General features: G+C 35.1%; 1 protein-coding gene across 6 annotated transcripts in view; it reads left to right on the top strand.

The window, feature by feature from the left end:
- EPC1 (enhancer of polycomb homolog 1) overlaps positions 1–25,977 on the top strand; it is a 94,450-nt gene that overhangs the window by 46,496 nt on the left and 21,977 nt on the right. For all 6 annotated transcript variants that reach the window (XR_005355199.1, XM_038529869.1, XM_038529867.1 and 3 more), the window contains exon 2: positions 17,913–18,072. Coding sequence is in view for 5 of the 6 variants with exons in the window: in XM_038529869.1 (XP_038385797.1) it covers positions 17,913–18,072 (160 nt within the window). In the remaining variant the exon portion in view is untranslated. The remainder of the gene's footprint in view (positions 1–17,912; positions 18,073–25,977) is intronic.

Here is a 25,977-nt window from a genome sequence, read left to right on the forward strand (position 1 = left end):
TCTCACTAGGATGTTTATTTTGATTGTCATCATCAGTTTGAAATAAACATAAATTCCTAATTACATACAAGTGTCTCAACACCAGCCCTCTGCTACCATTTATTACTGAAAAATTAATTTGCCTTTATGGAGTTTAAAAAAAATGAGTGTCTGCCACAGTTTACTTCTTTAAATGAGATCATGGAAGTATATTATTTATTCTCTGTTAGGTATAGAAAAATGAGCCGTTCATTCTGACCAAATTTAATGCAGTTCCTGAAATGATACAAACTTTTTAGCATGATTAATACTTTTGTAGGAAACTTGTCTTAAATGTTGTCTGGAGCTTTATTTAGTTATTTCATCACTTTCTGCTATGAAATAAGAGAATTTGTGTTGTGTTTCTATGAGCCTAAATAAAGACCTTTGCAAGAAAGAATATAATTTCCTTTCTCTTATGTCTATAAATACCAACTAGAGATAATAATTTAAATGTGTTAGGATTAAGTCTAAAAGTGTTATACATACATTTCAAGTTTTACAACTTTTTGTACTTCTTCCACAAAAGTTCCATATTTTTCTCTCATTTCCATAGGAAAGAGGAAACTGGATTTATTTTAGGTAGTATTAAATTAGTTATAAGATATCCCAGTGAGTTACCTCATATCCATTGTGGTATAAAGTTTATGGTAAAAATAATCTTTGAAATGATTTACTGCCATTAATTTTGCTCTGTCCTCAGCTGGGAGGACAGGGCTTCCTTATAACTGCAGTGCATGGGTTTTTGTTTTTTTTTTTTTTCCTTTTGTACTTTAAAGTGTGTAGAGAGACCTCATTTTTCCATAAAAGCTGTGAAAGTGAGTATAGTCACTATAGTATGGTGCCTGAATTTGTCATTTTAAAGTTCTATAGTGAGTGAGATTTGACTGTCTTCAGAGGTTAGGATTGCTTTAACAGTGACAGTCTGCCAATAAAAATTAATTGGAGATTTAAAATGTCCTCATTTGGGGCACTGAGGTGGCTCAGTTGGTTAAGTGTCAGATTCTTGATCTCCGCTCAGGTCAGTTCTCCATCTCAGGGTCATGAGCTCAAAGCCTGGCATTGGGCTGGCTCCATGCTGGGCTTGGAGCCTACTAAAATAAAATAGAATAAAATAAAATAAAGTATCCTCATTTATAGGATTAGTAGGAGAAAGGATGTCACTTAAGAAAACATAAGGTAAATGTAGACTTAGTCTTATTAATTTATTGATCCAAATATAGCTACAGTAAAACAATTCCTATTAATATAGGTTATAATCTTTTGAAATTTGCTATTTTAATAATAATACACCACCACTTTATAGTAGTGGTGTAATAATAATTTCACTTACTTCTCATTGCAACCTTTATAAATCAGGCAGCATTTTCTTGCCCTTTACTAATAAGGAATAAAGGTAAAGTTGGTGTCATTATGTTATAAAAAGCTAACTAGTGTGCTAGGTATGTACTAAGAGGTTAGCTGCATTTCTTATCTCATTTTATCTTTATAATAGCAGTTACCTCGTTTTACTAATAAGAAAATTTAAGGTCAGAGAAGTTAAGTCATAATTAGTAAGTGACAGAATTGGGATTCCAATCTAGGTTTCTGACATCAAAAATGTGTGCTTTTAGATAGTATACTTTGTATATCTCTTCCTATTTGATAAAGAGTATTCTAATATAAAATAAAAATTAGAAATTCTATTTCCATGCAATATATTTTATAATTTGTAAGATAGAATTTGTGGCACAAAATACCATTAAATTAGAATAATTTGAAATTATGAAGTATTTATTTTCATCTACCACTGTATTAAATAAAGGGGAAGTGAGTTTGAGTAAGTGAAGGAAACATAATTTAAACAAGAATGTTTTGAGTCTATGGGAGCTCTTTTTATTTTTTAGCCACTAAAGAAGACAGAACTTCAGAAATTATACTGGGAGTTTTGTGGTTTTGGTGGAACCAAGGGACTTGGTGTTAGTGAAGGAAGAAAATTTTGTGTAATTAGTTTTAGGGTATCACGAGCTATGATTTCTTCCTATATTAGTCATGTTACAACGTTTTCCACAGTTACCTTAAACATGCACAAATCTTTTATATATATATTCATATATATATATATATATATTTTTTAAAGATTTATTTGAGAGAGCATGAGTAGGGGGCAGGACAGAGAGGGAGAGGGAGAAGCAGGCTCCCCACTGAGCAGGAAGATGGACTTGGGTCTGTATCTCAGGACCCTGAGATCATGACCAGAGCTGAAGGCAGAAGCTTATCTGACTAGCCACCCAGGTGCCCTCTGAAAGTTTATATTTTGGTGGTTAAACAAAATAGAACAGTGTAACAGCTGTCTCGATTGCTACATCCTAGCTACATTGCTACATCGACTAGCAGGGAATCAATCAATAGATCAATCTGTTATTTTTGATGGAAGAACAATCACCAAATTTAGTCTAACTTGAGATTGTTTCAATCTTAGATTAGTATATAGATCCTTATCTCTCTAGGGTGGTTAATATTTAGTATCCTCTTGACTTCTTTTATGGCAAATTATGTAATTGTACCTAAATAAAATACTTTATTTTTTTAATTTCCTTTCTTTTTTTTAAAAGGATTTTATTTATTTATTCATGAGAGACACAGAGAGGCAGAGACCCAGGCAGAGAGAGAAGCAGGCTCCCTGCAAGGAGCCCGATGTGGGACTCGATCTTGGATCCCAGGATCACACCCTGAGCCGAACGAAGGCAGACGCTCAACCACTGAGCCACCCAGGCGTCCCTTCTAATTTGCTTTTAATTCAAATTTAATTCTCTTCTTAGAGGGAAACCCCTATTTATTTCTGTAAAAGGATTCTTTTATTTCCACTTTTGGTAAAATGTGTCAAAGATATAATAACAAAGTGTTGGAAGTCCAGGGGGAGAAGTACAAATTTTCATGTATTTCTACTGTCTGTCCAGCAAGATAAAACAGTATTTACAAAAAGGAAACATATTTTACCCATTACTGTAGACCTCTATACACGTAAAGATAATATATATGTTAACGATTAAGAGTAGTTACACAGGAAACATGTACCTGATCTTGGTTCTTCTAGGACTTAATCTTCCACAGCTCCATTCTTATCTATGGTACCTGGGAATCACCAGAGTTAAGCTTTTTGAGCACCAATTTAATAAAGCACTCCAAAGAGAATTCTGTAAGAGAAGTTATTAGGAAATTGCTGTTACTTCCTCAGCCTCTCTGGTCGTAACTCTCCATGGATCCTTGTAGCCTTGATACTGCTGTACATAACTTCAGCTGTTTAAAGTCCTTTCTGTTTCTCTCTTGCTATTGGGTCCTCCCCTGAGTACCAACAAGAACTCAGCCATACATGGGGAAGGCAGAAGACAAAAAGAAGGAATTAAGCCATAGTAGAAAGACCATGGGGTTCTCAAGTCAGACCTCAATGCAAATTCTACTTCTACCACTTCGGTCAAGTGACTTAATTATACCGAGCTTCACTTTCCCTGTAAAATAGGTATAGTAATATATCTCAAGAATGAAGATGACGTGGGGGCACCTGGATGACTCAGTTGGGTAAGCGTCATGCTCTCTGGGTCCTGGGATTGAGCCAGCACGTTGGGCTCCCTGCTCAGTGGGGAGTCTGCTTTTTCTCCCTGTACTTCCCCACCCCCTGCTCATGCATGCACGTGCTCAATCTCTCTCAAATAAAGTAAAACTAAAAAAAAAAAGTACCTAATATAGGGTCTGAACATAGAGATAAAATTTTACTCAATAAATTTACTTCCAGGACATCTGGGTGGCTCAGCAGTTAGGCATGTCTGCCTTTGGCTCAGGGTGTGATCCTGGAGTATCAAGATCAAGTCCCACATCAGGCTTCCTGCACGGAGCCTGCTTCTCCCTTTGCCTGCCTCTGTCTCTCTCATGAATAAATAAAATCTTTAAAAAAAAATAAAACTTCCCTCTTCTCACTGTCATTTTCACCATGTTTAAATAGTACAGCATGTTTTCATGTTTGTCCATGACCCACCTTCCCGCAACCCAGCTGCTGAATCTGCCAAAGTAAAAAGTGTAAATAAGCGTAAAATATCATTATCAGGAATCTCCAAACTTGGCATAAGGATCAGGTGGTAAGTATTTTAGTCTTTGCATGCATTACAGTTTATCACAATTACTTGGTTCTGCTGTTGTAGGGCACAAGCAGCATGGACAATATGTAAATGAATGAGTATGGCTATGTTCTGTTAAAACTGTTTACAAAAACAGATGGTAAGCTCAATTTGCCCGCCTCCCCAGGCTGTAGTTTGCCAACCACTAATCTGTGTTACTGTCCATAAAAGGGAGTTCTATTGTCAGAGATTTCATAGCCTGAAAACAACCCCAGTTTTAAAAAATAAACTCTGAAAAATCTCAATATGAATTGAACAGTGGAGTCGTAAGATTAGGTTTCCCAAAATTGACAGATTCTGTTATTGTAGAAGAGAATGGTTTTTATGTATCACGGGTTTAACATTATTTTAATGCTTATCATAGTTTTCAGTCCCGAAAATTAAAGGACTTGGTCCCACCAAACATTTAGGTGAATCACACTAACGGTGGTCAACAAATAATTAGGATATCTTTACTTCTGAAGTACTGATTTGAAAAATCATGGTGTGTTTTAGGATGTGTAAAATCTGTGAAGATTCTTCTGTAAAGAAACTGTTCAACGTTGTTTACCCCGTCTATGCATTTCCCAAAATTAATCATTGAACTCTTCACCTAACACTTAATGGTATCTCTAGAACTACTATTTAGAAGACAGTATTCTGATAATATCTAGCTTAGATACGGAAATTAAGAGCCAGAAAACTTTCACTGACTTAGGGAGATCAGAGATTGTACAGTTAGTTGGCAGTAATTCTGGGATTTTTTTTCTTCTTTTTACTCTTAGCTTAAAAAAAAAAAAAAAACTATTTGGAAATAATTTCAAGCTTACAAAAAAGACTGCAAGAAAAAGAGTAGTATACCCACACATACATTTTGTTAACATTTTGCCCAATTTGCTTATTGTTTTTTCACATACTCTTACCATACACAAACACATACATACACATATTTTCCCAAACTGTTTGAGAGTAAGTTGCTTACTTCATGACATGGCCTACACTATGATGCAGTTTCTGAAGATTACAGTCTCTTTTTTTTTTTTTTTTTTTTTTAATTTTTCAATAGAGGATCCCATTTGAGTTTGTTTTCTCAATTAGATTCAGGTTGTGCACTCCCAGGTAGAAATTTACATAAAGGATGTTGTGGTCTCATTGTATCACATCTGTAGGCACATCATTTATTTGCTCCTGATTGGTAATATTAGTAATGTTATTGATCACCCAAAGTATGGGCCAATTTCTCCACTGTATAGTTACTAGTTTTCCCTTGCAACTAATAAACAATCTGTGGGGAATCTACATCCTCTTAAGAATTGATATAGTGAAGTAGTTAAGAGATCATACTAGGGGCACCTGGGTGATTCAGTTGGTTAAGCATCTGCCTTCAGCTCAGGTCATGATCTCTGGGTCCTGGGATTGAGCCGCACATTGGGCTCCCTGCTCAGCAAGGAGTCTGCTTCTCCCTCTCCCCACTCCATGCTCCCCCCCCCCCCCCTCAAATAAAATCTTAAAAGAGTTCATACTAGAGTCACAGCTGGGTTTGAATCCAGCATTTTATATGAACTTAGGCAAGTTTAGTAATACGTGAAATAAAGATGATAGTTGCCATGCCTTTTTCTACATATGTATATACATATAATACATAGAATATAGTTAAGAGCTTTTTTTTTTATTTTAAAGATTTTATTTATTCATGAGAGACAACACAGAGAGAGAGGCAGAGACATAGGCAGAGGGAGAAACAGGCTTCCTGCAGGGAGCCCGACGTGGGACTCAATCCTGGGACCCCAGGATCACACCCTGAACTGAAGGCAGACTCTCAACCACTGAGCCACCCAGGCATCCCTAGTTAAGAGGTTTTAATGAAATAAGATATATGAAACTTAGGCCTGGCATGTAATAAATGCTCAGTATATGTCAGCTATTACTATTTTAGTCCTGGAAAGGTGTATTAGCAGGCATAGTAATAAAGCCTAAAGCTTTATAACCCAGAGTTATAAAGGAATTCATGAAGTCAGTTTTTCCAAATACTGTTATATAATAGTTGTAAGAGACTTTTTGAAAAGGGTAGATATCCTAGTAGAATTATAAAGAATACAGAGCAGTTTAGATGGACTTAAAAGACAGGAAACATCCCATATAGGTATTAACTAAAAAAGGTCTTTAAATGTCCCTTATGGCTAGAGTGTGAAATTCAGAGTAGAAACTGGTTAAGGTATTAGGCAAGAATTAGCTAGAGGTAGATCATGAAGGACTCTGTTTGCCATGCCAAGAAGTTTGAATTTTCATCATAAAGGCAGTAGAGAGCCAAGGATGAAATGTGAGAGTGATGGGATCCAACTTTTAGAGAGACCCTGGCAGCTACTGAAAATAACTAGAGAATAATGTAATACCAAAAGCAAGGAGGCTAGTTGCTGCCTGAACTGAGACGATGGGATTTAAAAAAAAAAAAAAAAAAAACCAAATAATTTCTAGACATAAAATGAATGAGAAATCTATAGGATCTGATGGCCTTATTTGGAAATGGGGAAGTAGGAAGCGGGAGCGAGAAGGAAAACTCAAGGCTTCTGGCTTGAATGACTGGATATATGATGGTGCAATTCACTGCAGTAGGTAAAACAGGAGGAAGAACAGATTTGGAGAGTCAGCAGATGGGGATGTTCATGTTACATGAGGTCTGTCTGTAGAACATGTAGTAAGAGGTCTTTATACACGTGCCTAGAATTTAGCAGAAATCTGGGATAGAAATTAAGATTTCGAATCACATCATCAACACACAAAAGGCAGTTAAAGCCATGATAATGGATGAAATTTCAAGAGTGAGTATATATAAGGGCTAAAGACTAAGTCTTGGCATGGCTTTTGTTTGTGTTAAATAATATAAACATGTTTAGTTTTAAAGAGGTTGTTTTTTTTTGTTTTTTTTTTTTTTTTAAGATTTTATTTATTCATGAGAGAGAGAGAGAAGGCAGAGCCTGGCAGAGGGAGAAGCAGGCTTCATGCAGGAAGCCTGATGTGGGACTCCTATCCCAGGACCCCTGGGTTCATGACCTAGGCCGATGGCAGGCGCTAAACCACTGGGCCACCCAAGGATCCCATTTTTAAAGACGTTTAAATTAGATTATTCAAGCTGTTGATTTAGGGTATTAACCCCTCAAAATGGTAAGCACCATTTGTATTTTATTTGACCTGCACAAGTTAAAAGGTATTAAATAATGGCAGATGAGTAGCTCCCCAGGCTACGTTGGGAGTTTAGAAATCGTCAGCATAAAGATGATAACCAAAGGTAAGAGCTTCTTGAGACGCCTGGGTGGCTCAGTGGTTGAATGTCTGCCTTTGGCTCAGGGCATGATCCTGGAGTTCCAGAATCGAGTCCCACATCGGGCTCCCTCCATGGAGCCTGCCTTCTCCCTCTGCCTGTGTCTCTGCCTCTCTCTTTCTGTGTCTCTCATGAATAAATAAATAAAATTGTTACAAAGAGAGAGATTCTTGAGCCTTTTAAAATAGAATTTCTAAACTCCAATAAAAATATATAAAAAAAGAAAGAAAGAAAGAAAATATATAATTTCTAGGGAAGCATTCCACTTAGATTATCACTTTTTGTGAGAATGGAAAGAAGCTAATTTTAGTCCCTTCCCCTTCACATGCCAGTCATCACATTGGGCATGCAGACTCTTAAGCAGATCCAGCGCAATCCAAGTCTAAAGGGATATATGAGGGCTACAAAGAAAGGACATGAGAAGGCAAGCATCAAAATTGAACTTAATTTTGCCTTGGACTGCTCTTAGTAACTTTACGTCCTGAATATTTTGTTAAGAAAAGTGCTAAATTGACAAATATTTCACACTAAAGAGAAGTAACAAAACTGGACTGTTTTACCTGTAGTTTAGTGATTTTTTACTGTTTTTTGCTCTGGAAATAAAAGTAATTTCAGGGTATTGAGGTTTAAGTGGGAGGAGAGGTAGAGGGTAAAAGTCCTACTATCTTTTACCATTTATTTCTTGTAGAAAATAATAAATATTGTTCTTTTTCTTCCCAAATAGTCCATATCTTCCTTCAACTATTTTAACTGATCACCCTGAATATTTTAAATACAAAAGCAAAATGTGTTCAAGCCTTAATTTTTTCTTTGTTTATATGAAGTTTAATCTTAGTTTTATGAATTCTATTCCAAGCCAGAAGTATTTGTGGACCTTAAATAACTGGCACAAATCACTGGCTCGTTTATTCAGTAAACATTTATGGGATATTTGTATGTGTTAAGCACAGTTCTAGACCTGAGGTAAAGGTAAGGAAAAAATAAATTCCTACCTTCATGGATCTTCTATTTTAAGGAGAGAAGATAAGACAGTAAAATAGTAAGTAAATTCAGTAGTCTATAAGGAGGTATAAAGTGCTAGAAAGGAAACAAAGTGTTCTGGGGTTAAGAGAAGGGAAAGATTCCATATTTTTTGCAGTATTATGAAAATTTCAAGTGTATAGTAAAATTTCAAGAATTTGCAGTGACCACCTATATACCTACTTGCTAGATTCTCCTATTAACAGTTTACTCTCCTTACTTTATCTAAACACATCCATCCATCTCTCCATTTTGGGGGGCATTTCAAAGGAAATTGCAGGCTTCAGTGCATGTTTTACTAAATACTCAAGCATGCATGTCATTAATTACAGTTTAGTATTCACTGTTTTTTTTTGAGGTAAAATTTACATGCAAAGGAATACACAAATATTTGGTATATATTAGCTGAATTTTGACAATTCATAAATTTTCATAATCCAACCCTCATCAAGATGTGGAGTATTATTACCCTCATCACTGAAAATTTCTTCATTCCCCTTCTCAATCTTGCCCCCATGACCCCAGAAACAAGTGCTGTTTAGATTTTTTTTTTTTTTTACCATAGATTAATTTTGTCTGTTTTAAAACTTCATGTAAATGGACTCAGAGAACATGTGCTCTTTTACATGAAGCTGTTTTTACTCCCCTCAGTATTTTTGGAATTTACTCATATTGTTGCATGTATATTTTTGTTGTGGAATAATATTCCATTGTATTACTCTACCATAGTTTGTTCATCTGTCCTGTTGATGGATATCTGTGTTGTTTCCACTTTGGGACTATTATGAATAAAACCATATGAATAGTCTTATTCAGGTCTTGTTGTGGGCTTGGGTAAATACCTACCAGGGGGATTGCTGGGCCATGTGAACTATGTATATTTGGTTTTATGAGATCTGCCCATCGCTTTTTTCTCAGTAACATGATGTATGAGAATTTTAACTTAATTCCATATCCTCACCATCATTTGATGTTGTTGGACTCAAGGTTATCTTTCTGGTGGATGTATAGTGGGAGAGCTGGCAAGGTGTTTGCAAAGATGACTTTTGAACAAAGACTTAAAGGTGAGGGAGCAAGCTATTTAAGTTTGGAAAAAAGCAAAGAATCTAGTATGCAAGAGCAAGCCAAGTGAGTGAGGAGATTAGTAAATGATGCCAGAAAGGTAACAAAGAGAAATGCAAATCATGCTGGAATCTCTTAAGCAGTTTTAAGAACTTTGGATTTTATTTTGAATGAGGTAAGAAATAATTGGAATATTTTAAATGGAATAATAGTATGATTTGACTTGTATATTAACAGGTTGGCTGTTCTGTGAAGAATGAACAAAAATAGACTCAGGGAAACCAGTCATAAAGTTATCATACCGAGCCAATCAAGAATTGGGGTATTTGGATGTAGAAAAACTATGGAGTCCTTGCTGGAGCCATATTCCTGAATAGGCATTGATGTTTTAGTTCTTAGAAATGTCAATGTATGATAGGAAAGTAATTCAGTTCAGTGCCTTTGTTCAAGTAGCAATGGAGTCTAGCTCTACATGCATAAATAACGGGGAAGGGGGATTTAAATTTCTTTTTTTTTTTTTTAATTTTTATTTATTTATGATAGTCACAGAGAGAGAGAGAGAGAGAGAGAGAGAGGGGGGGGGGGGCAGAGACATAGGCAGAGGGAGAAGCAGGCTCCATGCACCGAGAGCCCGATGTGGGATTCGATCCCGGGTCTCCAGGATCGCGCCCTGGGCCAAAGGCAGGCGCTAAACCGCTGCGCCACCCAGGGATCCCTAAATATCTTAAGTGGCTTTTTACAAATTAGTAATCACTTATTTCGCCATCAGGAATTTTATATATTGTTGCTTATAATAAACTTTTTAATTGCATAACCCAAGAGGTTTAATATGGTCTTAATTATATCTAAGTGTTAAGGTTATCATTTGCTTAAATAAAAATTTAATGAATAAGTGAATATAATTTAATCTTTATTTTTTAAAAATCTTTGTTTAGTAATTTGTACAATATAACCTTGAATAGGTCTTTTTGCTTTGTTAATATGCATTAGATTTTTTCTTTTTCTTTTTTCACCCATTTTATTTAGACAGATACTTACCATTTTTCTGTAATGATGCGAAGTGTTGAATATCTGTAATAAAGCAAAATACCATACTAGATGCTGAGTAGGTTACAGAGGTAATTGTACTTAGTCTTCATCCTAAAAAAACATTAAAGCCCCCAAATAATACAAGAGAACACATCTTTTAAAGGAAAAAATACAAAGGTTAGTTAAACATACTGTCTACATTTTGGAGATGAGTATATAAACATAATTACAACACAGTTTTTAAGTAGGGACTGTAGTACTGTAGAAGCACAAATTGAGCATTTCTGTTAAGGGGAGAAAGAGGAAAGATAATTTTAAACCAGACTTTGAAGAACAAGCCGGAATTTCCCATGGTGGAGTGGGGGCATGGTGAACAGTAATGTTAACAGATGTATCCATCCATGTGAGCAAAGGCACAGAGCAAATGTTAAGACACATTCGCAGTACTGTCCTTACAGATAGCTTTTATCTACACAAAGCTAATGTCACTCTCATTTTATCAATAAAAATGGTAATTTCTGATTTCTCAAATATAAGTGAATACCCTGTTCAGAGCCAGTTTAACCCTTTCACATTAGCTACCAATAATGCATTTAACAAGGAGACCATAATAAGGCAATTTGAAAGGGCAACATTTTTCTAGGGGTAAACAAAAATAAAAGAGGAGAGTAAAAAAACAACTATTGGAGAGAATAGAGGGCAAGATGGGTAAGGGGGGGAAAACAAAATAATACAAATAGGTAGCAGAGTGACATTCTGGACTTGGGGTCTGAGGAGGAATCTAAGATTCTTACGTAGGTCTCTGTAAAACCCATGCTCTTTCAGTGTACTAGGCAGGCTGAAGTAACATGAGTGAATACTCTTGGAGCCCAGTGCCGTGATAGCAAGGTTCATAGAGACGTGACAGTATGCCTCTGAACTTTGTAAAGATCGTTGTTCAGTCTTTTCAGATCCTCTTTTGTATGGCTCTTTTGCTTTTATTTTATTGCTGCATATACAAAATATAATTACTTGTAGTGCAAGAAGCTTTTTAAGTTATTTGCTTAATCATAAGTTATAGTTCATCTAATTCAATTTTATGTAAGATCAAATATTAAAGAATTCTTTAGGTTATTTAATTTTATTTACCTTGTTTCCTGTAAAACCAAACTGGAATTTATGCCTCTGTTATTTTTATGAAAAATTGGAGTTGTATTTGGTGTTTTGGTGCTTAATATAAATATTCTGTAATATAAAGAAATTTTACCTATCTAGTGTGTCAAATGTATAAGTAGTCTTCAGTTTCCCCCCTTTTTAAAACAATCTTTTAACTCCCATTACTGCAGATGTTAGCTTAAATTTCTCTTTGTGCTAGTGAAAATACTGTCCTTGAAATCCTTTTCCTTTTACCATAACACATTGTACTTTTTCTTCATAGCACTTCGCACACCGTGCAAATTATTTTTAGAACTATTTTACTAGTATCTGTTCTCCCTACTAGAGTATAGGCTCTACAGTGTTAGGGGACTGTGTGTGTTTTAGTCACAAAATTGTTTTTCCGTGCCAGGCACAGGGTTGGCACTCAATAAACATGGACTAAGTTAATGAATGAGTAAACTTAATCCTAAATACTCTGCTCCATATCTGTAGTTTTTGTTCTATACCAATATTGCCCAAGCTGTGTATTAACAAAAGTTCTCTATGAACTATTAATAGATATTTTCTGAAAAAAATTATTTTGTAGTCATAGGCTTGGAATGACTATATTCCACTCTTGAACAACCACAATATACATTAATGTGTTCAAAGTTCTCAGAAGTCCTAACGTTTAAAAAAAAAAAAACAAAAACCTAAGTTTAGAATCCATCACTCTTTTTTTGTTAAAAAGTTAAAAAACGGGATCCCTGGGTGGCGCAGCGGTTTGGCGCCTGCCTTTGGCCCAGGGCGCGATCCTGGAGACCCGGGATCGAATCCCACGTCGGGCTCCCGGTGCATGGAGCCTGCTTCTCCCTCTGCCTATGTCTCTGCCTCTCTCTCTCTCTCTGTGACTATCATAAATAAATAAAAATTGAAAAAAAAAATTAAAAAAAAAAAAAAGTTAAAAAACTGTCCAACTCTATTGGACTATTTGAAGTTATTTGAACACAGCTGGTCTACTTAATGCTGCAAGTAGATTTATTCAAAAATTTCAGGGATCCCTGGGTGGCGCAGCGGTTTAGCGCCTGCCTTTGGCTCAGGGAGTGATCCTGGAGACCCGGGATCTAATCCCACGTCGGGCTCCCGGTGCATGGAGCCTGCTTCTCCCTCTGCCTATGTCTCTGCCTCTCTCTCTCTCTCTGTGTGACTATCATAAATAAATAAAAATTAAAAAAAAAATTTCAATGACAGATATTCAAGGAACATCTAACTTTTTATATAATTATAATTTAAAATTGGATTATCTTAGGTATTTATACAAGGCATTCAGTAATTACTGGATTGCATTCAGAACTCATTCTAATTTATTTCGTTTGTTACTTGGCTTCACCATTCTACATCCTTTTACTCAAAGCAAAAATCTCATTTTCACTTATAATTTAATGTTTTTATGTAACTGAATGTTCGGGTTCCTAGAATAGATGTATATAGTTTTGGGTTTTAAAAATAACTTTCTTTACCTGGAAAGCTACAAGTGTATTTTACTCTTGAACTAAACTAACTTATATGGGACAGGTTTTACTGAACCAAATAAATTATGTCTTCTAGAAAGTATTGGTGTTTTAGAAAATCATTTAGTGAAATCAAAATTTTTAATCAAAAAGTATTATAAATACATTGTAGAAAATTTAGGAAATAAAATTACAAAAGAGCATTTCAAAATTGTATCCCTTGGAGATAATCCATTAACTTTTTGGTATATATACTTTGAAACTTTATGTATAGGGGATCCCTGGTTGGCTCAGTGGTTTAGTGCCTGCCTTTGGCCCAGGGCATGGTCCTGGAGTCCCCGGATCGAGTCCCACATCAGGCTCCCTGCATGGGGCTTGCTTCTTTCTCTGCCTGTGTCTCTCATGAATAAATTTAAAAAAAATCTTAAAAAAAAAAAAAAAACTTTTTGTATATATCTGTATAGCAATGCACAGATATGTACATCATACACATTCATTTATTCAGCAAATAAACACTATGCTTTGTGTCCAGCACTGTTTTTTAGGGTGGCTATTTAGCAGTGAACAAAATAGACAAAAATCCTTGCTTTCATGCTGTTTAGATTGGGGTGGTGGAAAGAAAGTGGGGAGGAGGAAAGGGTGACAACAGTAAACAAGTAAATGACATGTCAGAGGATGATAAGAGCTATGAAAGAATAAGGCAAGGAAAGGAATAAAAGAATACAGAGAGGATTGATTCGTATATATATGCTCATCTACTTTAAGATTTTTTTATGAAGGTGTTTATGTTCAGTTGTGTCTTTTTCTTTTAAAAGAAGATTAATACCAATATCTTGAACATAGAGTTTTCAGGTCTATCTTTTTTACTTAATAAATTGATGGGGTTTTTTCCGTATCATTAAGTATTATTCTGAACCATTTAAATTGGAATACACATATTCCATTTTATAGAATGTGGTCTATTGTCTATATAACCATCAGGGCAATCTTTTAAAACCTTATAGCCACTCTTGCTCTTAGTAAAAGGACATGACCAGTGACTCTGCATGATCTGGTGCTCATCCCCTGAGCAGATAGCATCTGCTATTCTCCCCTCTCACTCACCCTGCTCCAGCCATACTGGCCTATGTTTGGTCCTGACACACATGGGAGAGAGTAAATAGGAGTATTTAATAAAGTTACACTCCAGTTGTTGGAGAATATTTTTGTAAGACCTAGAAGAACCTAACCATAGATATTGTTTATTGCATGTACTTAGGGTCCTTAATACCCTATTCTTCTTTATCTTTTTATTATAAGAATTTTCTAACTTAGAGAAAACCTTCATAACTATGTTATGAACATAGTTCATGAACTACTCTCAACCTAGATTCCAAAATTAATGTTCTGTATTTTTTCTTATTCTATTATAATAAAATGTTTTTATAATTGAACCATTTGATGAGAGTATGTTGTACTCATGACACCACCCCTATAAGCCATGTATTAAGGGGAAATCATTTTTCTTAACTGTTAAAAATAGGAAATTTTGTGAAATATTTTATAAAACAAAAAACTACAAGTAAGGTTTTGGGTTTTTTTTTGTTTTGTTTTGTTTTTTAAAGCAGTAAGTCTTCACTCTGTTATTAATAAAAATTTGAGTCCACAGTTTTGGAAAATGGATAAAACCATAGGAAAAAATTCTTTCTACAGAACACTTCATACTAAAGAGAATATAAATGGTAACTATTAAGCAAATGGAAGAGCTTTTCTAATAATGGAAGATCTATATTTGCTACCAGATGTTGGATAATTAGTAGATCTCAGGCATTTTATCTTAACCACAATTCCATATGGTAGGTACACATTGTACATTTACAGATAGTAAAACATACTGAGATAAGTATCTTATCTCCTGTCCTAAAGTCCTAGAGCTACTAGGCTATCAAGCCAACATCCAAATCCAGAGCACTCTTGATTACCAAAGTCCATGTTCTTTTTTTTTTTTAATAATTATTTTTATTTATTTATTTATGATAGTCACAGAGAGAGAGGCAGAGACACAGGCAGAGGGAGAAGCAGGCCCCATGCACCGGGAGCCCGACGTGGGATTCGATCCCGGGTCTCCAGGATCGCGCCCTGGGCCAAAGGCAGGCGCCAAACCGCTGCGCCACCCAGGGATCCCCCAAAGTCCATGTTCTTAACCAGCATAATGTATTGCCTGTAAAAATCAAAATACTTTAGAGGTCCCACTTCACACCTAGAAAGTAACTTTCTTTATGGTTCATCTAGAAAAATAAATGAGATAGCCAGGAATATTCTGAAAAAGAATTACAAAGGAAGAATTGCATTACTAGATAAGAAAATATAGTATGAGGCTACACTTTTAAAAAAATTAAATACTGGCATAAGAGCCAGTTTGGGTAGAGTAGGAAAAAAGACTTAGGAATGCTGCCAAGTGCAAGGGGAATTTATTTTATGATATAGGTACATTTTTAATTATTAAAGAGAATAGATTTTACATATGACACTAGGACAAGTGGCTTGCCATTATCTCTCCTTATACAAAGAATAAAAAGATAAACCATATTTTTCACATGTTCACCTACACAAAGAAATGATAATAGATTAATTGTTCTAAATTAGGGACAAAATGCAAATTAAGAATAAGGTGCCTTGCTTTCCCACTCCCTCCTTGAGTTTGATATGTATGTAGGACAAAGGTCAAAAAATTTTTTTCTTGACATTTGAGGGCATCTGAGAGTAGAAAAAGTATACATGTGACAGACTTCCCAGCTGGAGTTTACAGAAGCATCCTGTGTCAATAGTTAAGGGCCAGTAGATAAAACAACATAGTATACCAAAGTATAAGAGGATACATTTAGCCATTAGGGAGCCTGAATCAAAGATCAGATTGAGTTATAAAAAAGAAAGTATTTGTTTACATCTAGTTTGTGACTATATAATTTATACCTGATAGTAAGTATGACAAAATCACAAATGAAAAGATTAATAAATGTGACTAATAGAACTTTCTTGCATAGACAAGAAGTGCTTCAGGAAAATATTTGGAAATTTATTACACAGGGCCAATTTCCTTAATATTAAAAAGGAAACCATCTATTTAAGTGTCAAGAAAAAAGTAGCTCTTTGGAAAATGAACAAACAGCAACAACATTTAAGAAAAAATCATTATAAAAGAACCTAAAGTGACAAGATGGATGATTTTAAAATTTAAAAGAGTCAATAAGATACTACAAGGAGGACATGCCTATGTAGTATATAGTCCGTTAAGCATCCAACTTCTGGTTTTGGCTCAGGGTAATGAGATGGAGCCAGCCCCATGTGGGGCAAGATTCTCCCTCTGCCCCTCCTGCTCGTATGCTTGTTCTCTCTCTCTCTCTCTCAAATAAATTAATCTTTAAAAAAAAAAAAGTATTACAAAGAATGGTAGTGTATGTTGTGGGACCCTCATATGCCCTTTGTGGACTTTTTTGTAGTTGTCCTACAGATGCTTCACAAATCCACAAAGATGTGTTGTATATAACAGTACAGGTGTGACTTTTGTAGCATTCAGGAAGAAGAGTAGGCATTCAGGTTGTTTCCAGGAGATTTTTTTCCTATCAATTATGTCTGGTTAAGTAAATTATGGTACATCCATATAATGGAATACACTGCAGCTGTCCTAAAAATTGTAGTAGAAGTACAGTGTAGAAAGATCTCCAGGATGTATCTAGCAAAGCCCTAGGTATAAAGCTCTGTATGTTGCATAGTAGAATTTTGTCTGACTTTTAAATCCTATTAGAAATTATAATTTTTAAAAATTAAAACAGAGTACTTAGGAGGACTGGAATTTTCTGTTTTCATATCATTGGAATATTTTTTGTCCTTGAATTTGTATTTTATATATTTTATCAAAAATTCTGTGATGATAGGGCTGAGAGAGAACAGATATTTTTATGGCAGCTGGTGGTATCACAAACTGGTAAAATCTTTCTGTGTGGTGACTAAACCAAAGCTTATTCGAATAACTGTTACATGCCAAGCATTATACAAAACTTTTTATGCACATTCATCTTACTTAAATCTCCCGCCCTAAAAAGTAGATTTTTTTTTCTCATACTATAGGAAACAGAAAACTAAGGTGTCTCTCTAGTAGTTATATACTCTGAAGCCTGTACTTTCGACCCCTACACTAGGTTCTGGAAATGCTTAAGGGATTATCGAGACAAAAGACTGGATTTGAATGTGTCAGTTTCATCAACTAAAAATGAAGAGGATACTCTCTGCTCTTATTTGAAAAGATTGTATTAGTTGATTTGTATGAAAGTGCTTTCCAGATTCATGAAGCATTCTATGAAAAGATTAGAATTTTTTTATCCATAGCCTGCTTTCTTCATACAAATATAAATATTTTAACTCTTTTTCTTTGAATCTCATCTGTAAAATAGAAACTTAAAGTAACAGTTTAGGCAGTTTTTTGAATCTTTTGTATAATTTAATTCAATTTTTATGTAGTACATTTCTTAAACTGAGGAAGTATACAGTGAATCTAACAAAACCTTATTTCTACTTAAAATGTTTTTACTACTAATTGTATTGTTAGCATCCTTTCAAGGGTACAGTCCTTTCAGTTTTAAAACACATGACAAAAATGTCTTCATGAGGCTATATATTCTGTTTGCTATTTTTAAAATACATAAACTTAACTATTTATTCCTGTTTTAGGAACACCATCTTCAGCGGGCTATTTCAGCACAGCAGGTGTATGGCGAGAAGAGGGATAATATGGTCATACCAGTCCCAGAGGCAGAAAGTAATATTGCCTACTATGAGTCTATATATCCCGGGGAATTTAAGATGCCAAAGCAGCTCATTCACATACAGCGTAAGTAATTACTCTTTTCATGATTATATTTTCTATAGCTATTTTCTGCTTAACTCTTGACATGTTTTTACCTGTTCAAGACCATTTTCAGTATCCATTTTATTGACCAGCATCAGCTAGAGAGTTACCAGAGGAGTCTATTTTCAGCTTTTAAAATGGAGATTTCTGCCTGACAGAAATGATAGCATTTTCATCTTACGCTTTTAAAAACATTTCATTTCAACATGTGCTCTTAAACTACTTTAGACAAATAGGATAAAGAATATAACTCAGATGTAGAAATGATTTTCTTACTTTTCAGAAATAGTGATATGAGTAGCCTTAAAGAATTTCTTAGTAAAAGTCAGAATCAGCAAACTTTTTAAAAAAGGGTCAGATGGTTAAATAGTATATAACTTAGCCTTTTTGGGTCATTCATTCTGTCACAACTATTCAGCTCTACTGTTGAAAGAAAGGCAGAATCAGCAGTTGACAATATGTAAACGAATGAACATGACTATGTTTCAATAAAACTTTATTGAGAAAAACAGATAGCAACCCATTGTTGGCCCATGGACAACAGTTTGCCAACCTCTGATTTGTGATCCGATCCTACCAACTTTTAGTGTTCTAGGTAGTAACTTACTTCACTTGGTAGTGATGAGTTCTTCATTAGTAATGATCCTTTGATGCCTATCACATTTGATGATGAATAGCTGAGAGCTTGTAAAACTTAGAGAATGCAATTCACTCACTCAATCCCCAAGTAGTTGGCAACTCTAAAACGTAGTTTAAAGTTTACTAAGGTAAAATTGGTACAGCTTTCATTATTGTGTGGTTGACTTTTCTGATTAAGAGGTCTTTCCAGCCACCTGTCTAATCTTTTTTTCAGGACCATGTAAATTGATGTTTTTTTTTTTAGGAATTACTGTAAAACTAATTAACTATTTTTTTCATTTAACCTTTTCTTCGTATGATCTAGTTTCTGTCCTAGATTCTAAACATTTATTTTACTATTTATTAAATACGAAAATCCAAAAATAAAGATAGTGTTTGTATTGTCTCTTATCAGTACTGTGTTGGCATTTGATCTTTTTTTTTTTTAAGGTTTTATTTATTTATTCATGAGAGATACAGAAAGAGAGAGGCAGAGACATAGGCAGAGGGAGAAGCAGGCTCCATTCAGGAGCCTGATGCGGGACTCAGTCCCAGGTCTCCAGGATCACGCCCTGGGCCAAGGCAGGCACTGAACCGCTGAGCCACCCAGGGATCCCCAAGGGAGAAAATTCTTTAATCAGGGTACATTTGAAGTGTGTTGTCTCAGAAAGATATGTACATTGGAATATTAATCAAGATAGTCTGCAAATTAGTGTTGGTGTTAGCTACCACTGAGTTTCTTTTAACTTTTTGTTTTAAATAATTATAAATTCAAAGGACAATATATGCGCCTTTGTATACCTCAATCAGGATAACTCAACTGTACCATCATTTAGTTCATAAATATAACAGAATCATGCAGTGTATATCCTTTGTGATTGGCTTTTTTCACTTAGCATTGAAGTTCATCCAACTTGTTTCATATAATATAGATCATTCCTTCTTATTGGTGAGTAGTATTCCTTAATATGTTTATTTAACCATTGACCCGGTGAAACACATTTGAGTAGTTTCCAGGCTTTGACTATTACAGATAAAGCTGCTATGAACATTAATGTGCAGGCTTTTGTGTGAACATAAGTTTTATATCTCCTGGAATAAATACCTATGAGTGCAGTTGCTGGGTCCATTTTTAGTTTGACAAGAAATTCTACGGTATTTCCGAGAATACCTATGCTGTGTTACATTATCTCCCAGCAGTGTATGTGTGACCCAGTTTTTCCTGTATTCAGTATTTGGGGTTAGCACTTTTTTACTTTAAGCATTCTCATAGGTATGCAGTGATCTCTTATTATACTTTAAATTTGTATTTCTCTAAATGGCTAATATGTTAAGTATCTTTTCATGTGTTTATTTGCCACCTATATATCCTCTGGTGAAGTGATTGTCCTTGTGTTTGCCCATTTTCTAATTAGATTGTTTTTAACATTGAGTTTGAGTATTCTGTTTTATATATTCTAGACCCAAAGTCTTTGTCATATATGTGATTTAGAAATATTTTCTCCCAGTATACAGTTTGTCTTTTCATTCTCTTAACAGTCTGTCATACAGCAGAAGCTTATAATTCTGATGAGATCCGGTTTAATCAGTTTCCTCTATGGATCATGATTTTGGTATCAACTCTTAAGAACTCTGCCTTTCCTGGGTACAAAAGAGTTTCTCCTGTGTTCTATTCTAGAAGATTACAGTTTCACATTTAAGTGTATCATCAGTATTTGAGTGTGTGAGGTCAAAGGATTTTTGTTTTTGGGGTTTGGTTTTGTTTTTTACTCCTGGATGTGCAGTTGCCCCAGCATCATTTATTGAAAAAGCCATCCCTCCTCCATTGAGTTGCTTGTTTCTTTGCCAATAATTAATTAGGCATATTGATACGGATCTATTTCTGGGTTCTATATTCTCTTCCCTTGATTTCTGTTCATTCCAAGATGGTACCACTGATTTGATTACTGCAGCTTTTAATAACCCTTAATATCAAGGAGAGTCATTCCTTCTTTATTTTTCTTTTTCAAAATTGTATTGGGTATTCTAAGGCCTTTCCATATAAATATTACAATAAGCTTGTCAGTGTCTACAAAGAAGCTTGCTGTGGGACGCCTGGGTGGCTCAGCTGTTAAGCATCTGCCTTCAGCTCAGGGTGTGATCCTGGAGTTCTGGGGTCGAGTCCCACATCAGGCTCCCTGCATGGAGCCTGCTCCTCCCTCTGCTTATGTCTCTGCCTCTCTCTGTGTGTCTCTCATGAATAAATAAAATATTAAAAAAAAAACTTGCTGAGATTTTGATAGGAATTAGATTAAACCTATAGATCACTCTAAGGAGAACTGACATCTTTACTGTGTTGAGTCTTCAGTCCATGACCACAGTATGACTCTGCAGCTATTTAGGTCTTCTTTCATTTCTTCCATTAACACTTTATAATTTTCATCATACATATCCTGTATATGTTTCTTTAGGTTTATACCTGTGTTTTATTTTCTTTGGAGCAATTGAAAATGGTATTGCATTTTTTATTTTGGTTTCCAATTGTTCATGGTCAGTGTACAGAAATGCAGGTGAAATTATTTATCTTATACCCTATGGCCCTAACTGAAATTGCTTATTAGTTCTAAACGCTTGTAGATTCTTTGGGATATTCTACATAGAAAATCATGCAATTAGAGACAACTTTATTTTTCCTTTTCAGTATTTCTGTCTTTAATTTATTTCTTCCATTATAGTGGCTAATACTTCAGTATTGTTAAAATATAAGTGGTGAGAGCAGACATCCTTTCCTTGTTCTTGATGTTAGAAGGAAATAATAATTAAGTCTTTCACCATTAAGTATTATATCCCCTGTAAGGTTTTTTTTTTTTTTTTTTTCACATATATGAAATTGTCATATATGTGATTTGGAAATCTTTTCTCCTAGGGTATAGTGCCTTTTCATCCTCTTAACCAACTCTTTCACGTAGCAAAAGCTTTTTTGCTGAGATCCAGTTTATCAGTTTTCTTCTTATGGATCGTGATTTTTATTCTTAGCATACTGAGAGTTTTTATCATGAATCAGTATTCAATTTTGTCAGATGGCTTTTTCTACATCAATGGGTAGCATGATGTGATTTTTTTTCTTCTTTAGCCTGTTGATAGGATAAGCTATTATATTAGTTGATTTTCAGATATTGAACCAATTTCACATACTACCTGACTGTAGTATATTATTTTTAAATATTTTGTTGGAGAAGATTTTAATTGTGGAATTTTGCATCTAGGTTCACGAGAAATAGTTTGGCTGTGTGTGTGTGTGTGTGTGCACGCGCGCACATTTGTGTGTTCTGTCTTATTTGGCTTTGGTATCAGAGCTATAGTGACTTCATAAAACAGGTTGGAAAGTGTTCTTACTCTGTTTTCTGGAAAAAATGTTTAAGATTTATGTTAATTCTTTAAAATTTGATATTGGCTTTTAATATACTACAATAAATAAAAAATAGAGTATAAATTTCTGCAAAGTTAAAATAGAATTTTGACTGCTAGGTGGTCTAATAAATCACTTATGACAGGGCAGCCCGGGTTGCTCAGTGGCTCAGCAGTTTAGCGCCTCCTTCAGCCCAGGGCCTGATCCTGGAGACCTGGGATCGAGTCCCACGTTGGGCTCCCTGCATGGAGCCTGCTTCTCCCTCTGCCTGTGTCTCTGCCTCTCTCTCTCTCTCTCTCTCTCTCTGTCTCTCTGTCTCTCATGAATAAATAAATAAAATCTTCTTAAAAAATTCGCTTATGACATAAATATGGACTGATTCATTTTAGTTCCCTTAATTTCTATTTTGTGAAGCTCTTAAGCTAATAATGTTATGCAAACTCTTCTTGAGAGTTTTTAAGGTGATAACTAGTATTCTCTAAGAAAGGAATGGTCAGACACGTTTGAGAATAATTCCACATTTTACTCTCCTACCTACCGCCAGAGTCATATGCATATTATATTTATAGGCTCTGAGAATCTTGTAGTTTTTTTTAAAAAAAAAAAGCAAGCTTATTTTTAATCTAGCATTTTCCAATTGTATTTATTACATGTTCTCTGTTAACATTTAATTGAACATTAGTTTGGGAAAGTTCAACTCTATCCTTACTTCAGCTGACTTGGAGAAGATATCATAATTTTCTTTATTTTATCCAATCAGAGCTCGAAGGAAGAAACCCAAATCCCCTTCTTTAGGTACTTTCTAAGCTATTTCACTGAGTTCTTGACACTCAGCATTTCCTGATCCAAAGGATCATGTAATGTTTCTATTTTGCTGGTGATCCGTAAGGCTTCTAGATTATTACAGGTAGGACTTCTTTCTTGTTTATACTGGGAGAAAGGACAGAACAGTTCTGACCAGAAGAGATGAAAACAATTCTCTCTTCTCCTTCCTTTTGCACTTGGGTCTCAAGGCTCTCCTATTAAACCTGAAAGGAAACCTTTTTTTAAAGGGTAATCTTGATGTACATTTACATATGTATAGATGCCTTTGTGTGGAGGTACAGATAGATATATTGTAGTTCTGCCTACTGGAAGAGCCAAAAGCAAGATTATTCAGTAGTAATGAGCATACCTAGCACCTTTCTCTAATCCATTCTACATTAAATAAGACCAAGAATCTGTGGAGAAATGGCTGATTCCAGGGCTGTGGCAGGGTAGGTGCAAGATGAACCTGGAACCTCCTCTTACTATGCCAGAAATTAACCATTAAAAAAATGACAGGAGCATATCACAATGACACAAGAATTTCTTCCACTGGCTGGTTCTGGGACAATTTAAGCAGGAGAATAATTTAACGCAATAATGAATAAAGCAGTGAAATATGTAGGAATTCATGAGTACATACTGATAATAAAAAATCGTGAAGGTAGCCTCGTGCTTTTAATAGTATAAAGCCAAAAGCTGAGTGGTACAATGTGAGGAGAGTACTGGAGTTGGAAGAAAATTTTTGTAATTATTGTGACCAAGACTGAATTATGTAAGAATCATCAATGTGTTCTCAATATAAGAGGAAATTTTGACGAGGAACAGGATATTTGCATGATCTTAATCTCTCCCTACCAAGTGTTTATTAGTTACAAGAGAGGGGGAAAAATAAACAATAGTTATACTGTGGAACAGTTGGGTAATTTCTTGACTGGTGATAATAATTTTCATCACTTATGAGGAACAGATGAACATTATGTGCCTCTAGATGTGATACCCTGTGAAGGACTAAGAAAGTTGAGTATGTAGTATGCCATCTAAGAGTATGTAGTCTAATCATAATAGGAATAATAATAAATATTCTGTGGAGAGTTCTGTATTCTTCAAAAACATCAGTGTCTTTTAAAAGACAAAGTCTGTGGAAATGTTCCAGATTAAAGGAGGCCAAAGAGACAATAACAAAAATAGTACCTGATCCTAGACTGGTCTCATGCTGGAGGGGATAAATATTACAAATTATTGGATCAGCTGAGAAAATTGGAATGTAGGCTGGCGATTAAATTGTTGTATGAGTGTAAATTTATGAAGTTGGTTGGTGACTGTAATGTGATTATATAAAAGAGTCTAAGGAAATACACTCTGAAATATTTAGCAGTAGGGAACCGTTATGAATGTAATTTACCCTTTAGTGCCTCAAAAAATATACTGAGTGTACATAGAGATACAAAATAGAGAATACATTAAAATGATAACAATAAAATTTAACAGTAGGTGAATCTGGGTATAGGATATGTGGGTGTTCCATGTACAATTTTTTTTGAGATTTTATTTATTTATGTGAGAGAGAAACCAAGAATGCGAGAGAGAAAGAGCGCAAGCAGAAGCACAGGGGAAGGGCAGAGGGTGAGGGAGAAGCAGGCTCCATGCTGAGCAAGGAGCCTGATGTGGGGCTTGATCCTAGGACCTCCGGATTATGATCTGAGCTGAAAGCAGACCTGCAACCGACTGAGCCACTTAGGCATCCCTACCTATACTAGTCTCATTTTGCAATTTTTGTAAGTGTGAATTTGTTTAAAAAAAAAAAAAAAAAGGAAGAAGAAGGAGGAGGTTTGTTTGTTTGTTTGTTTTTAATAGATCCTTATAGAACTTACTTTTTAAGGTACCTCTCAGAATACTCTTTTTTTTTTTTTTTTTTTCCCTCAGAATACTCTTATCCCTGATTCTGAAAGATTACACTTCCTCCTTCCCTTTGCCTAGTTCCACATTCACTTACAACACACAGTCTTCCCCCATTATTCTTCTGGTGCTACTTTCTTAAATATAAAATCTATAGCATCATCCACAGAATTTTATCAAAAAGAATTCTATATGTGTGATTTCAAATCTTTCAAATGAGGGAATCTCCAGTCATTCTCCTCAATTACTTTCTAGAAGTGACTCGACTCTCTCTGCTTATGAATATAAAGAAGTTGAAGACTTTGATCATCTAGTTAGCCAGTGGTAGCTTTGTAAACTTAGGTAAATAATAATAATAGTAAATATCACCATTAACAACAGTATTTTCTGCTGCTCAGAATTTGTTTCAGGAACTTTTGCAAGTAGATATTACTAATCATTGAGGGTTTAATGCTTGAGTTGAAACCCACTTACATTCCTGGGCTGACAGATTTCTCCTTGCCTTGGATAGGGTGCCTCCTTTTCAATCGGATTACATTCTGTTTGTTTCCAATCCACAATTTGTGCCATTTCAGGGCCCAAATATCCTTTTACTAGTGGTGTTACAGACATAACACACTTAGTCTGAGCTTCTATGGTATTTGTTACTTAAATATTTATATACATTTCATCTCTGTCATTTGACTCTAAGCATAAGGGCAAGGAACTGGTTTGTACTACTTTGTATCTTCTTTAAAAAGTAATCAATTTAGGGATGCCTGGGTGGCTCAGCGGTTGAGTGTGTGCCATCAGCTCAGGGCCTGATCCCAGGTTCAGGGATTGAGTCCCATATTGGGCTTCCTGTGAGGAGCCTGCTTCTCCTTCTGTCTGTCTATGCCTCTCTCTCTCTCTGTCTCTCATGAATAAATAAATAAAATCTTTTAAAAAAATAATTTATATGTATGTACTATTGTATTCTTTTAGCTTGGATTTATTTTCTATCACATTTTCTCCTCCATCTATGTATTTTGTTTAACCATTTGTATATCTGGGTTTATCCCTACCAAGATAGTTTAAAAGGAATTAGCCTCTATAATATGGCTCCTATTTTTAAACAGTTATTGGCTAGCTGGGTCTCATTTTAATTGACAGAACTTAATTACAAGATGTAATCCATTTGCCTATTTCTCTGTAGACCC

This window comes from Canis lupus, chromosome 2 (assembly GCF_011100685.1).
Source record: "Canis lupus familiaris isolate Mischka breed German Shepherd chromosome 2, alternate assembly UU_Cfam_GSD_1.0, whole genome shotgun sequence".
NCBI lineage: Eukaryota > Metazoa > Chordata > Mammalia > Carnivora > Canidae > Canis > Canis lupus.